General features: G+C 39.7%; 1 protein-coding gene and 1 long non-coding RNA gene across 2 annotated transcripts in view; one reads left to right on the top strand and one right to left on the bottom strand.

Moving 5' to 3' along the window:
• Positions 1-5,869: 5,869 nt before the first annotated feature.
• Positions 5,870-7,640, bottom strand: MOS (MOS proto-oncogene, serine/threonine kinase). Its single transcript, XM_006739507.2, has one exon. It carries the CDS (start codon positions 7,027-7,029, stop codon positions 5,983-5,985), a length of 1,047 nt encoding a protein of 348 aa, XP_006739570.1. The 5' UTR covers positions 7,030-7,640; the 3' UTR covers positions 5,870-5,982.
• Positions 7,641-8,758: 1,118 nt separating this feature from the next.
• The window catches only part of LOC115943027 (uncharacterized), a 52,766-nt gene continuing 45,638 nt past the window's right edge, over positions 8,759-15,886 (top strand). Inside the window, exon 1 of the long non-coding RNA XR_014144175.1 lies at positions 8,759-10,343. This is a non-coding gene — a long non-coding RNA (uncharacterized LOC115943027). The remainder of the gene's footprint in view (positions 10,344-15,886) is intronic.

A 15,886-nucleotide genomic window follows, 5' to 3' on the forward strand; every position in this document is an offset into this window, starting at 1 on the left:
GCTTATCTCTCGAATTCTGCCCTCGTGATCCAGTAGTTGTTTATCTCTCTTTTTCTCAGCTTCTTTATTTTCCATCATTTGGTCTTCTATATCACTGATTCTCTCTTCTGCCTCATTTATCCTAGCAGTTAGAGCCTCCATTTTTGATTGCAGCTCATTAATAGCCTTTTTGATTTTGCCTTGGTTAGATTTTATTCTTTTATTTCTCCAGAAAGGGTTTCTCTAATATCTTCCATGCTTTTTTCAAGCTCAGCTAGTATCTTTATAATCGTCATTCTGAACTCTAGTTCTGACATCTTACTAATATCCGTATTGGTTAGGTCCCTGGCAGTTGGTACTGCCTCTTGTTCTTTTTTTTGAGGTGATTTTTTTCTGGTTGTCATTTTGTCCAGAGGAGAATAGATGAATGAGAGAACAAAATGCTAACAGGGTAACAACGACCCCAGAAAAATATACGCTAAACAAGTCAGAAGAGACCTGAAACCAGGGTAAAAGAAAGGGAAAGAAAAAAAAAAAAGGAAAAGGAAAAGAAAAAAAAAAGAATATGATCAAATATGATCAGGCTGGTGCATATCAGTGCCACACACTAGATTTTGGGCATATTTTGGTCTGTTAGAAGAAAGTGCCTCCCAAAATTTTAAAGAAAGAAAAACTTATATATGTACAAAGTAAGGGTAAATACGATGCAGGGATGGAATATGACTGTAAAGATGAAAATTATAAAAGATTTTATAAAATGAATTGATAAGAAGTTGGTTGAAAAAAGAAAGAAGAGGAATTAAAAAAAAAAAGGAGAGAATGTGATCAGGCAGGAGACTAGAACAAAGCCATACACTAGAGATTTAGGGTATATTTTGGTCTGTTAGAAGAAACTGTATCCCAAAATTTTAAAGAGAGAACAACTTATATATATACCAAAAATAAGGTGGAGGAGCCCAGAACTCAGGGCCCCACTCCTCAGCAAGCCCCCAGAGAAAAGCAGTCAATCATGCCCATCTCCCCGGTCTCCAGCCGCACTCCATGCTCACCCAGCCTGTGACCGAGCATTTCTATCTCTGGCATCCGACCCCGTGCGGAGTCTCCAAACCCAGCAGATTTCCTGTGGTGCACTCTTGTGCTGCTCCTCCTGGAGTCAGCAGGGGAGTCTCCCCTGATCTGCTGCTTGTTGGGTCCCTGCTGGAAAAGCAGTGGCCTGACTGTACTGCGGATCACGGTTTATGGCAACCCCAAGCTGAGAGCCTGCTTCTTGGCTCCGTCTCTGCAGCTGGCTTCCCCGCTCCGATACCTGGGAGCTCTGCCGCACTCAGGCACCCCTGGTCTTTCTGTGACCCCGGGGGTCCTGAGACCATACTGTCCCAGTGAGGGTTCCACCCCCCGCTTAGCCACTGGAGTGACGGCCCTCAGCAGAGCCGACTTCCAAAAGTTCCGATTTTGTGCTCTGCTGCTCTATCACTTGCCAGTAGCAGCTGACAGAGGCCCCCTCCCCCCGCCTATCTTCCCAAATATCGCCTCAGATTCACTTCTCCGCACATCCTGCCTTCCAGAAAGTGGTCGCTTTTCTGTTCAGAGAGTTGCTGCTATTCTTTTCTTCAATCTCCTGTTGAGTTCGTAGGTGTTCAGAATGGTTTGATAGCTATCTAGCTGAATTCCTGGGACCAGACGAAATTTAGGTCTCCTACGCCTCCGCCATCTTGCTCCTCCCCCCACTGAATTAATAGATTTTTAAATATTGAACCATCCTTGCATCTTGGAATAAATCCATGTTTATTTATCATGCATGTTTGTTAATCATGTATATGTGCATGATTTTTATAACTGTTGATGGGGCGCCTGGGTGACTCAGTCGTTAAGCGTCTGTCTTTGGCTCAGGTCATGGTCTCAGGGTCCTGGGATTGAGCCCTGCATCGGACTCCCTGCTTGGCTGGGAGCCTGCTTCTCCCTCTCCCACTCCCCCTGCTTGTGTTCCCTCTCTAGCTGTCTCTCTCTCTCTGTCAAATAAATAAATAAAATCTTAAAAAAAAATTTAACTGTTGGATTCTGTTTGCTAATGTTTTATTTAGAACCTTTACACTGATGTTATAAATGAGGTTGGTCTGTAGTTTCTTTTTAAAGCAATCTTTATCAGGCTTCAGTGTGTTATTCTCAAAAAGAATTTGGAAGTTTTCTTCTAATTTAAGTTGCACCAAGATTACCTGGTCCTTAAGGTTTGCTAGAAGTCAGTGGACTTTGAGTCTTATGCCTTATGGGGTGGGGAGGGGAAGGATTGGACAACCTTCTCTACTCTGTAGAAATTGGCCTGTTTAGATTTTCTATCTTCACTGGTGCCAGATTTGGTAAATTGTAGTTTTCTAAAATATTATATATTCTTGTAGGTGTTATAACTACTTGAGACTACAAATTTTCTTTGACTTCATTGTTTTCCTTTGGCTCTAATATATGTATTTTCATTATTGTTGCTCTCTGGAGTTCCTGCAATTTTGACTAGCTTTTCTTTTAAATGCACAGTTACTTAAGAGTATTAAAATTTCTAGAAAAAGGTGCTTTGAAAATTTTGTTAAAATTTCAATTTTATTTGTCTTTACTATTTTTAGGTTTTGGAATTTAAGGTTTTCTTCATGGTATGGATCAGTTTTCCACAGGTACTTGAAAAGAAGCTATATTTATTTTTTATGGTCTTGAATGTCTATGTTACAACCAAATGTATTCTATTAATTTTCAATGTCTTCTACATCATATCTTTTTTTTGTGCCCATCTAATCTGTTAGTCTTTTATGGATAATGTTTCAATTTGTTCTTATACTGCTTGTTATTTTTGGTCTATGAAAACTGTTACTATAATGTTTGGTTCACAGTTATTTCTAACTTTTGTTTCTTTAGTGTGAATTGTATTCTTTGACATTGTCCAATATCCTTCTTTGGCTTCAATTCCATTTTCTCTTATAAAATTGTGGCTCCTATTTTTGGCTTGCATTTAGTTGGTATATTTTTGTCTGTACTTTTAAAAAAGAACTATATCTTACAGCACAAAGATTTTCTTTAATAGGTGAATTAAGCCACTTACATTTATTGATAATGACAGATGAGTTTGATCTTAACTCTCACATTTTATGTTATTTTGTTTCTGTAGTTTATGTTGTTGTCTTGCATTCTGTGCTTGGTTCTTTTGCCTTTTTGTTTTGTTTCAATAGTTCTGATTTTGAGGAAGGATGTTTGTTGTATCTTTGTTCAATTATTTAACTGTATATAATTTCCTTAATCCTAGATGATATATATGAGCTTACTTCTATGAACAGTAATAACACTGACAGCTTATATCCCTTTCCCTCTGTCCTCCTCTGCCCCAATTTAAGTCAATAGAATATCTTTAATACTTATCTTTGTACTTCCTTTGACTGTTAACTATTACAGATGAAGAAGTCCACATGCTTACTCTACCTCCTGTCAGAGCAGTCTTCCCACAGCTCAAAGACTTCCTTTCTCTCTGACCCCACAGACTGTATTTGTTTCCTTCAAGTATGGCATTTCTATGGGTTTCTTCAGGCAACCACACCTTTTTCTCTCTCCAAGCAAACCAGGCTTAGGAGGCTTCTGTGCCTGTCTTACATTGCCTGGCCCCACCCCCAGAATGACTCTCTCATGTGCAGAAGGGGCTTTTTTTTTTTCCTTTTTTAAAAAAAATTTTATTTCTTTCTTTGAGTGAGAGTGACAGAGATAGTGAGAGAGAGAGAACCAGTGGGGAGGAGAGGGAGAAGCAGACTCCCCGCTGAGCAGGAAGCCGGATGCAGGGCTCGATCCCAGGACCCTGGGATGGGGTTCCATGCGGGGCTCGATCCCAGGACCCTGGGATCATGACCGAAGCTGAAGACAGATGCTTAACCAACTGAGCCACTCAGGCACCTCCAGAAAGGGCTCAGTTGCTTCCACTTTCTGAGCTCTGCCGTGGCTAGACCCTCCTCAACACTCTGTTCCTTCTTTCTCTATCAACTCCTGTAAGCTCAGCTCAGTTTGACCTCATCCTGGTCCTCAGGAGTTTTTTCCTCAACATTTGCACTTCAGTGTGTATCTGTTCTTCAGGACATCTATGTTTGCCAAGACTTTCTGAGATCTGCCACTGACAGATCCTCCCCTGAGCTATCCTCCGCTGCTCGGTGCACTCTTTTCCTACAGGCTCCGTCCAGTCATCCGGCATCAGATGCATACCTTTCAGAGTCTGTACATTTTCTGTCTCCTCGTGTCACTGATTATGGAATTTACAAGGTACCTCCCACTTTGGTTTCCAGGAGAAGGGAAGATATTTGAATCTAAGCTGTGGCCATGTTCATTCCGGAAGTGAATTCTGGACCTTAATGCTTTTCATAGAGGATCCTCATGTAGCTCACTGACAGTCTGTTAATGAGGTATTCAGCATAATTAGAATCTCATTTTAGCACACATGGTGGAACAAACGGATTTGTCATAATTTTGTTTGTGAGCCATTGTATCTTAAACTTTCCAACATGAACTCCTGTTGCTACAATGAACAGAGGAGGAAATTAGTCATTGGTATATGGGTGGTTTGTTCTCTAAGCTACACGGACAGAGCTAGCAGAACTGAACCAATATTTTATGTAGTCATGGACAGCTCCCTTTTGCTTCCCTCAAGAACAGTTCCAAACCACGATCTCCTTGTAGACCTCCTACTCTCAATCACTCTTAACAGGAAAAATAGAAGTCCACAGATGTGAACCTCCCCAGTGTCTCTTTTTCTTATGTAGAAACTTATCTTCCATGGCAGTTGTCCCACCTTCCTTTGCTCACATCTGGGAAGAGATGCTCTTTCTCTGCAAAGCTATAGTCTCTTTTCCTAGGTACTACTTTTCATTTCTTTTATAACTTCTTAAATTTTGTCAGTTATCTTTGTCTCTTCTTGCTTCACTCACACATAAACTCACTTCCTTCATCCCAAGACAACTAAACCAAACCCCAAACCCAAGAACATATGTATCTTATCCCTTTTGAAAGTTTCTGCTCCCCCCTTTTTCCTCAACAGCCCAAGTACAGCTTCTACATCAAGTCCTTGCCGTAACTGTCTGGTCCATTGGCAATGGCCTTGCCCTCCACAAGTCACAGAAACTACTGTTGCTAAATGGAAGTCACAGTGGTCCTAATAACAAAATCCAGTCACCTCACTCTTTTAAATCTTATGTACCAGCAGCCATTGTCTTGAATCCTAGAATGGGCAGTCTGGTTTTACTTGTCTGGTCTCCTCCATCCAAATGTTAAATTTTACTCTTCCTCAGGGTTGTCATTTTTTTCCCCTCACATATCAGAAGTCTTTGCTTTGTCATCCCCGTCTGAATCCAAATAATAAGAAAAAGAGACCCAGTTTAGAAGCATATTAGCACAATTTTTCTATTCATGGCATGTACAAGTTCAAAATATCACAAGAAATCATCTAAGATCTTATTCCTTTCAAAATAAATTTGCCTCAGTTGGTGAATTTTACATATGAAGGTCATTACAAACAAGAAGTTTTGGGCAGAGGAGCAGAAAAAAAATTAATATTTTTCAAAAAATTTTCACGTGTGGTTTGGGAGCAAGTAAACTGTTAATAGTTTACATTTAGGTGGTGGGTGTGGAGCATATTATTTGAATTTATAGAACATTTTGGCATTTTACAATTCAGTTCTGTTTTGGACAAGCTGGCTTCATCAATAACAAATTGGAACAAGTGCAGTACTGTTGCAGTAAGCACACTTGCAGCGAAAGATATATATATATAACTCTGTGAGGGACTAAGTTTAGTTACTAACAATATTAAGCTGACTACTAGATTTGTAGCTATGCTACTTGTCTTAGAAGAAGCATTTGAGACCAAAAGGAGTTTTAAGTAACTTTATTTTCTAAAAATCCGTCCTGCAAATATGTTTTTTTCTCTACATGGTCACTAATTTAAAAGCGAATAGAAATAAAGACAAAGCTTATGTCGATACAGGTTAAGAGTCAGTCAAATTCAGCTCTTAAAGAGTTAAGGTCAACCAGGAGGAGTTCTGCACTTGGCCGCTGCAAAGCCCTGGCCCTCCAGCAGCATTGGATGATCTTCTCAAGTCTTTTCCCAGAGATGGAGTCAGTGAAGACAGCTGCTGACAGAGCCGGCCGGAGATTATAGGCCACCACGGCGTAGAGCACGTACTGCCGCTCCCCTGAGTAAGGCGCCTCCTTGGTAGCCATTTGCCAGAGAGTGATGGCAAAGGAGTAGATGTCAGCTTTGGGCGTTAGGGTCTCCCCTTTCAGGAGCTCTGGGGCTCGGTGGGTGTAGGTGCCCCCTAGGGGGTAAGGAGGGGTCTGGAAGCACAGCTGATCTTCCAGCTTCTCCGAGCAACCGAAGTCACCGATTTTGCAGACATCCTGCTCACTGATCAGAATGTTAGCCGGCTTCAGGTCCAAGTGTACAATGTTTTGCGAGTGAAGGAAAAGCAGGCCATTCACAATATCTAGGGAATACTTGAGACACTTTTCCAGATTTAATTGCTCTCCGGCACAGCAGTGAGGCTGCACATCCTCCTCGGGGCAGCTGGCGGCACCGTATATGGCTTGGTGTAAGGTGACATTGCCACCAAACTCCATGATTATGGTGCCTAGGCTGTTAAAGCCCGCAGGCGTGCGCGCGCTGGCAGCCACCACCCGCACGATGTTATCGTGGCGAAGCCTGGCGATGTTGAGCTCAGCCCAGAAACTGCGCTGGGACGCCAGTCGATTCTTGGTGCACTTGTTCACTAGCTTTATGGCCACCGGAACACCGTGGTAAGTGGCCTTGTACACCGAGCCAAACCCACCAGCTCCCAGCCTCTGCAGGAAGCACACCTGTTCCCAGTCGATGGAGCACCAGGCCAGCCGGCGTGGTAGCCGTGGTGCCCTGGGAGGAGTGCCACCCAGGGAGAGCTTTCCTGCCTTGCTTGGGAGCTCGGAAGGGCTGCTGCAGGGCCGCGAGTCCGCCGAGGGAGAAAACTCGCTGGGGAGGTAACTGCGCCGGGGAAGAGGCGAGGGCATCGCGCCTTCAAAGTGGACCCCAGAGTGGCTCAGGTAAGTGAAAAGAAAAAGGGCCGGTGAAAAGGGGAAGCATCGATCATTACTCCTTTGCTCCACCCAGCGTTTTTCTCCTCTTCCTTCATTTCCCCCAAATGAGCCACATCTGTGCTGTTACTCAGCAAGGGTTTTTATCAGATGGGGGAAAGATCTGAATGAAGCACAACCCTCCTGTTTAGATGAAAATATTTCCCTTTAACACTTAAAGTGACTTCTTATAAAAACAAGCTCTCCGCTGAGAAGAGTTCGCCAGATAAACAGTACTGAGCTGCCCGTGGACTCACACCCCCCCCTTTTCCATGATTTCCTTCATTATAATAAAACCGGCTTTTTTCTCCAAGTGTCATCCGCTGAACATGATCAGTCCTCAGACTAAAGAGACACAATAGTGCAATGAAATTATTTCACACTTTGCAGGCTATAATGATTGTCAGTGTTATTCTCCAGCTGCATTAAATCACTTCCAGCAGTTATTGGCAGAAAGAGTTGAAATACGAACAGCTGACATTTGTTTAACTGATTACGGGGATAATTAGGTGTAACTTTCATATATGGATAAAAAACTGTAACTTTAAAGTAATCGATCCAAACACAATCACTGATACAGGCCAAAACATGCACCTCCTAAGTTCATCAGGGGAAAGGAAAATTCTCTGACACTCTATTCAGCTTATATAGTAGATTAGCAAGACTTCTTAGCAACATATCGACTTCCTAACAATCCTGTTCCATGGCAGTTTGGCCCACCCAGTAAGCTCACTTGCAGGAGAGATTCTAGACTTCACAGCAAAGGAATTACAGAAGTTTTGAAACAGAGTTGGGGGAGAAAAAAAGAACAGATTCGGATTCAGAACTAGATCAGAGTTTCAAATAATAACAAAGATGAGAGAATCCTAGGAGAGGAAATATCTGCATAAAAATGGCACAGAATCACCACTGCCTATATATAATGTGGAAAACCAGATGTTGAAATTAAATCAGGGTCTTCCTTTCCAGCCCTGAGTTCCTCCTTTCTAGTTTTTATAACAACGAACTCCCCGACCTCCCACTAATTTTCATCCCATATCTTTGGGGAAAAGACCAATACTATTAACCTGTTGATTAAAAAAAACATAGGAAAGTGTTAGGATCTACATCTTTAAAAAATCGAATGGTAAAGTTCTGTTCTGACTTAATTGTACTTAGAGCACATAAGTGATGTTTAACAACATTTTTATGATGATAGGTCTATGCTTCTGAGATATATTGGTTCTAAGAAGATATGTGAATAAACACAAGCCATTTACATAAACCATTTGAAGTCTGTTGAGCCCTAGGATAGGATTTCTGGTCTATACTACCTATCTGCCTTAGTATGTGATATTGTGTGTAATATTTAACCTGTTTGAGCCTCAGTTTTTTCACTTAAGAAATTAGGATAATAATTATTATGCTTTTTAAATTTTGGAATAAAAGTTGGGGAGACCTGTACAAATTAATAACAACAAAAGTCTAAAAAATATACATTATAAAGCATTTTAGTAGAAAGGCAGTTGAATCAAACTCAAAATATAAAAGGATGGCAGTGAAGAGAGTAAAATAAGAAAGTAATAAAATTATATTTGACTGTAAGTCTATGCTGCAAAATTTAATAGTCGTCACATAGTTAGCATTATAATTTAGATCTCTGAAACTGTTTTATATTAGGAGTGCTGTGAATGAGTATTAGTCAAATAATAGAGTGCCATAAACTTCTTGGCAAAATGATGTGACTTGTTATCATATCATCTTTATTTTTAAGATAAGAGCATAGACAATTCATTTTCCAAAGGTTGATTTTATTTCTTATATAAGATATAAGGTATTAATGAAAATGTGGTACTTTACATTCACAGGCCCAAGTTCATTATATCCATCATCTCCAGTCTGCTCTAGACTATTTCATTGAATAACTATTTTAAAACAACCTCTGGGGCCGGATGGCCTGGGTTTCTTACTATCCCTCCAGTTTCCTCATCTGCAAGATGAGGAAAATCTGTCTACCTCAGGACTGCTGTCAGGATTGACAGAATTCCAAATACTTAGATCAGGACCTGATAAATAATACCTAATTGCTAATTATTATTTATGAAACTCATTTTAAAAAGTGCATATGGATTCACACCAGTAAGAAACAGATTTGTTGGTATTGGTTTAAGATGTACCCTGCCAGGGCTGAGGTAGTTCATTATAAGCTAAACCAATCTAAAGTTTGACTGTTTTTTCCAGCTTAAATTTTATTTGAGGTTAAAGATGTAAGAGCATATTGCCTTATTGTTATATACTAAAAATGCCGAGGGTTAACACTAATCTGATCAAATGCAATAACCTTGTCATCCCAAATAAAGGCAAAGAATAACATTTATTGATAACACGGTGCAAATGAAACAAAGGAAAGAAAGAGACTGGGTGCAAAAGGCTCTCAAATTCTTAAAGGCTTTACATTTTCTGCTCTGATTGGCAGCATTTCTGTTAAGAGCTACTTCGGTGTCAGACAAACAACAGAATATTTATCACAAGCTGTGACAGCGGACAGCGGAATGGAAAGCACACTGAATTCGATTTCAATCGGAGAGACTGAGGAGCACCGATTGCGATAGAGAATCTCGCTGCTCGCGCAAGGTTTCCCTTCCTAAAGGGCGTCAGCGCCGGTGTCCAGGCCGGGCGCTCCAGCTCCAGCGCAGCGCCTCCCCTCCCCGGCCCAGGACTCGGGAGGGCGCTCTACCCGCGCGGCTCGCGTGCAGGCAGCGGGAACGACGACGTCGGCGCCTCCCCTGCACGACGTACGGTCCCGAGGCCTCCCTGGCCCTGAACTCAGTGCGCAGCCCCTCAGGCCCCGCAGCGCGGCTGCGTCGGCCGCGGGCCCGGCGCTCTCTGGGGTGCCGAGAAGCACGTGGACCAGGCCGTCACGCCCGAGGCGGCTCGCTGCCCAGGATCAAGTGTGCGCCCCGCTGCTGGCTTTCCCTGCCCTTTTGCGTACACAGAATTTCATTTTCATTTCAATTCAGAATCAGCACGTAATCTTCTGGGAGACATTTTTAAAAGGCCGTTAAACTCAAGGTCGTACTGACAACGCACACAACCCCGCGGATGACGACCACGTCGGAACGGCCACGTCCAAATCTGCGCATGCGCGCCGAGTGACCACGGCTTCCCAGCGATCTCAGGTTACAACCCAATTTCAGAACGCTAAAATGTGAAGGAATAGGCGTATTGGAGTCGTTGCAGTGTTGTATTGCTGTTTACAAGCATGAATTAAGGTCGAAAATTCACTTTTGCTTTTTTTTTTTTTAACTAAAAAACTAGTAAGTGAAGACATGTGCTTTGCTAAAAATACAAACTTGAAAAACTTTTTTTTTTTTACTTAAGTGGGATAATCTATTGATAATTATTCTCAAGTTTGAATGTTATGCTTAGCAGTGTATCATGGACTTGTTTCCGTGTCAGTACAGAAGCATCGAGAGCTATTTTGGTTTTTCTAAAATAATATGGTCAGAGGTGGATCCAGGTTTTGTGGGGCTTACAGCTTATACAAATAGAGGGACCCCTTTTAAGAAAAAGATTTAAAAATTAGATATGGAAGTGAATATTTTTAGATGAGAAATCGCAACAAATTACACATTTTGGAAAGCTGACAACACAAATCATCGCAAAATTCAGAGAAATAACATAATATTATTAATGAATAGTACCAATACCCAGCACGCATATATATTGCTTTCCCTTGCATTGGGGGGGGGAAGGATATACTTTTTTTTATTACTTCTTCATATGACAAGGATTCTGTCAAAATTTGATCTGAGGTAGAACTTCGATTAATATCAGCACAAGCAATTTTTTTACTATTACGGATTTATTTTATGGAAAATTAAATCGATCCAAAATTTGTAAGGATGTAGAGCACTTGGGAGAGGTTGCTTATATTTAATTCTATTCAATGTCAGTCAAACAGCACACCCCATAGAATAAGATGAGGTATTTAGTTCTGGTGATGAAGGCAAGTCAAAACAAACTGCCACTTCTCTAAAATATTTGGTTGGATATTTTATTTTTGCTGAAATATGTGGGTCTGTACCTCATTTCTCTATGAAAATTTGGTGTGACCTCCAGATTTTTACTATTAGTATTTGGCTTTTCGTTAACACAAAGATTAAAGGATCTTCATTTGCACTGGGCATCATTCATTGCTTGGTTAGTACCATCCTGTGTGTTGGCCAAACTCAGATGTTGGAGAGAATTAGTTAATTTTATATTTATGTATATTTCCATTAATATACACAACTTGGGCCAGTAGTAGTATTTATCACCTCGTATATATTTTTTGTTTGTAAAATTGCTTTCTTAAAACAGTATAAGAATACAAATGAAAATAAAGGAACACGTAGGGGTTATTTGACTATGATACAGCCTCACATAACTTGGGCCAGTGGTAAAAGTTCATGGGCTTTATTTAGTATGTGCTAAGCTGTCACTAAGTTCTCCCTAATCTATCCTTGTATTAAATACTTACATATTTAGTGAATTAAACAGTGAATGTGATGAATCTCAAGGGTTTTAAAAAAATATTATTTATTTATTTATTAGCACGAGTGGGGTGAGGGGCAGAGAGAGAAGCAGACTCCCTGCTGAGCAGGGAGCCCAATGAGGGGCTTGATTCCAGGACCCTGGGATCATGACCTGAGCCAGAGGCAGACGCTTAACCGTCTGAACCACCCAGGTGCCCCTCAAAGTTTTTTTTTTAATAGTAGTTTGAATACTGTACATGGTTATATCTTAATTTAACATGACCAACCTAAACAAATTATTGAATTACACATTTTAAATTAGAGACACAGGCCATCACTCTAATAGGCCAAATTCTCTTATATGTTACAAGTGTATAAAATCTGAAATACACACCGGTTCCTGCTTGCCAGACAGTAATGCTATGGATCACATGCATCATGTCCTTGGGTGGAAATCTGCACACACTACCTGCTGCTTCTGTCCATTTGCAGAGGTTGGTGGCACTTATCTGGGCCGATTACTTGGATTTTGTATTTTGACTCTATAAAATACATAATTATATTTTTACTTCTGTAATGTTTAATTTCTATCTTCTCTACCTTTTAACTTAACAGGATTTTAAGACCTTTGCAAATGCCTTTCAAACTGGTTTTAAAAATCATTGAGTTAGGGCGCCTGGGTGGCTCAGTTGGTTGAGCGACTGCCTTCGGCCCGGGTCATGATCCTGGAGTCCCGGGATCGAGTCCCGCATCGGGCTCCCTGCTCGGCGGGGAGTCTGCTTCTCCCTCTGACCCTCCTCCCCTTCATGCTCTCTGTATCTCATTCTCTCTGTCTCAAATAAATAAATAAAAAAAAATCTTTAAAAAAATAAAAAAAAAATCATTGAGTTAAATGGTATCTTGCAATTTTTCTATATTCTTAAGAAAGACCATAAAATGCTATGGATATTTGAAATGGTATCTGATTGAAATTTGGTGATCTTGAATGTCTTTGTCCAATTTGCAGTCACAGCTTATGGGATCATTTTACTGGCACTCTCCCTTAAGCCAGAAAACACTTTTTAATTATGTATTTAATATTTACTAAATTCTATATTTTTCACTGATAAAGTAAATGAATCAAAATAACATCATATTTGAATAAAGGATTCAAAAGTAATACAGGCTATTCAGTTCACCACCTTATTCAGCTTTATGCTAATTTTTCTCTTGTATATCATTATGGACTCATGGCTTTTCAGAGATTCAGTGTAATCTAACCACCTGCAACATTCATTGTCTTTTATTGCTCAAATTGATGCACCCCTGGGAGTTACAACACTTGTGTTCTTTTGACACAATCCCATTAATCTGCATTATTTCTTGTCTACTGGTACAACAAATTGCCCCAGGCTTATAACCTACCCTACCCCAGACATGGAATCAGCCATTTCTCCAGGGTATCCTGGAAAGATGGGAAGAGAAATCATAATAGTGAATTTTACACATTAGGTTCATTCTCTTAGGCCGTTCTTCCCAGCTCATTTTAGCTGACAGAATTGGGAAACATATACTTTTTTTTTTTTAAAGCATGGGTTCATATTGATATTTCTAATTCAGTTCTAACATTATAGTTTCTAATTAAAACATTTTGTTTTTATAATTTCCTTCCCCTTTCTCTTATACTTAAAATCTTGTTTACAAACAAAATTAATATAATTATTAATGTCTTCTGATAAAATTATTAAATAAAGTTTAAGATTTTTTTGCAGTTATTGATATTTCTAATTAAGTTCTAACATTATAGTTCCTAATTAAAACATTTTGATTTTAGGGGCACCTAGGTGGCTCAGTTGGTTAAGTGTCTGCCTTCGGCTCAGGTCGTGATCCCAGGGTCCTGGGATCAAGCCCCACATCAGGCTCCCTGCTCAGCGGGGAGCCTGCTTCTCCCCCTCCCTCCTGCTTGTGCACTCTCTCTCTCTCTCCAATAAATAAATAAATAAATAAATAATCTTTAAAAAAATAAAACATGTTGATAATTTCCTTACCCTTTCTCTTATGCTTAAAATCCTGATTCCAAACAAAATTAATACAATTACTAATGTTGTCTTACAAAATTATCAAATAAAGTTTAAGATTTTTTTTTGCAGTTATTTTTATCCTTATACTTAATGCCACTAAGGATGTGTAGCCCAATTATTTTCTGGTAGAGTCATTCATAATAATTCATTCTGAGTCTTTGTAATTACATGTATCACATACATATATCATATGTGATTAGTATGATTTAGTTTGTTTTCAGTTCTGTGAGGTTATCAGCAATTTTCTTAGAAGGTGGTGGCTTTCAGCCAAGACATTTTCTTCTTATGTGATATTCAAATCCTGGAGGATGGTAGAAACCAATTATCAGCCTACCTTAAGAGATGAGAAGTAAAGGGCGAATCAAGCAAATGAATTTCCCAAATTCTGTATGAAAGTTTCATTTAGCTACTGGCTGGTCTTTATGAGATGACCAAATGTAATAGATGCATCTGATTCATATGCACAAGTTCTGGTTGGGCAGCCTAATTCTGTCTTCTGTTTAATTTCTGGCAATATTAGAACCTACATATTTTCATACATCCTATTAATATTTAATTTAGTAAATATGAGATGATATTAAAACCTTTAAAATTTATTATTCTTTTTTAGCTCCCTTATCTAATAGGTAACATTTTTCCACCAATTTAATAATACCACATTATACCCAAATTTACAATGTATCAAATCCAGGTGATTCTCTAAGTTAGTTTTATCCCAGTCCAGTACCAAAATCTTTAATTTTCCTCCAGGAAGATTTTAACAAGGTACATAGTATCTTAGAATTCTGTGTTAAGAAAGGATGCTGTGTTAGTCCTGCTCTTCTGAGGAACAGATAGCAAGACAGGATTAGCCACACAAGAGACTTACTAAGGGAACATCTCTGAGGGAAAATGAGGAGGGAGCTGGGGGCAGCTGGAGAGCTGTCCGCTTGTGATGTGAAGGACAGAGGGAGAAAAGGAAGGTGCGGTGCAAGAGTTTTAGCCCATAGTGTAGTCCCTGTAGCATAGTCCTAAGAAGGTTCAATATGACGGATGAGGAGTCCTCAAGTCAAAGTTGTCCATTAGAGGAAGCCCATGTCTCCTGGAAAGGGGCTGGCTTTTGTGTCCCTGGGGCACAGAGCCACTGGCTGGGAGCAGTGCTGGGAAGCCTGGCTTCATTCAGTACAGACATCATGGTGGATTTTGGAATAAGTACAGCTTACTCTGGGGCCATTGGCCAGTAATACTTTCTGCATTTAGGGATCTGAGAGACACATGTTCATGGCCACCACAGATAAAATATAAGCTTTAAAGATTTTGTCTGAGAGCCTCTCTACTTGGGTCAAAATTCTGATGTCACATTGAACATAATAATTACTATCCTAATTTTTAATTACAGTGTAGAATTCCAGTTTTAAGAAGCCTTTGCATAAGTTATATTTCTTTTTTGAGGTTAAGACCATGCTTTTAAAAAAATAGATGTATTTGCTTAAAACCCATTCTTATTTTAGCTTTATACGAATACATACATACTTATACACATTCAACCAAAGAAGTAAACACAAAGTTGTATATATAATCGAAGCAACAGAACCCTTAGAAGTTTCCAAGCAGACCATTTGATAATTACAGCACCCCAAGTGCTTTTTGGAAGTAAGGATTTTTTTAAATTGGTACAAAGAGAATTGTTTTATGTGTGTGTCTGGATAGATAGGTTGTATATAAGACTGTAAGTAGTTCTCCTTTTTTTAATTAAAAAATTGCCTTACTCGATGCCTCTTATTAGACTAAGACTTGTAAAATATAAGACTTAAATCTATGTCTATATAAAATATGTAATGTATCTTCTTAATGACTCTTGTTAGACTAAGACTTTTTTCATTTGAAATACAAACAATTCATTTCTAACCTGGCCTTCTGCAGTCTGGACTTACCTGAGGAGAGATTTATGTCATTTTCATCTGGTCTCAAGTACTCAAATGTTCTACCTTTAATGGACAAAAAAATGTTCTAATTATTTCTAAAGTATGCCTCCTTGCCAGCTTGAGGATTTCAGTGCTAATGCTTTAAGGCTTGATCTTGCATGAAATTAAAAAGCACCTTATAGTGAAGTTCCTGGTATCCCTGGCTCACATCTTTGGAAACGGAACATCAGGAAACTTGTTGGAACTCCACACAAGATGATTTTGAAAGATTCTGGAGGAGGAAGAACCCATTATTAGAAGGTTTTCAGCTGTTGTTGAGATGGGAGGCTGGGGT

The sequence above is a fragment of the Leptonychotes weddellii genome, chromosome 4 (assembly GCF_054177405.1).
Source record: "Leptonychotes weddellii isolate Sample4059 chromosome 4, ASM5417740v2, whole genome shotgun sequence".
Lineage (NCBI taxonomy): Eukaryota > Metazoa > Chordata > Mammalia > Carnivora > Phocidae > Leptonychotes > Leptonychotes weddellii.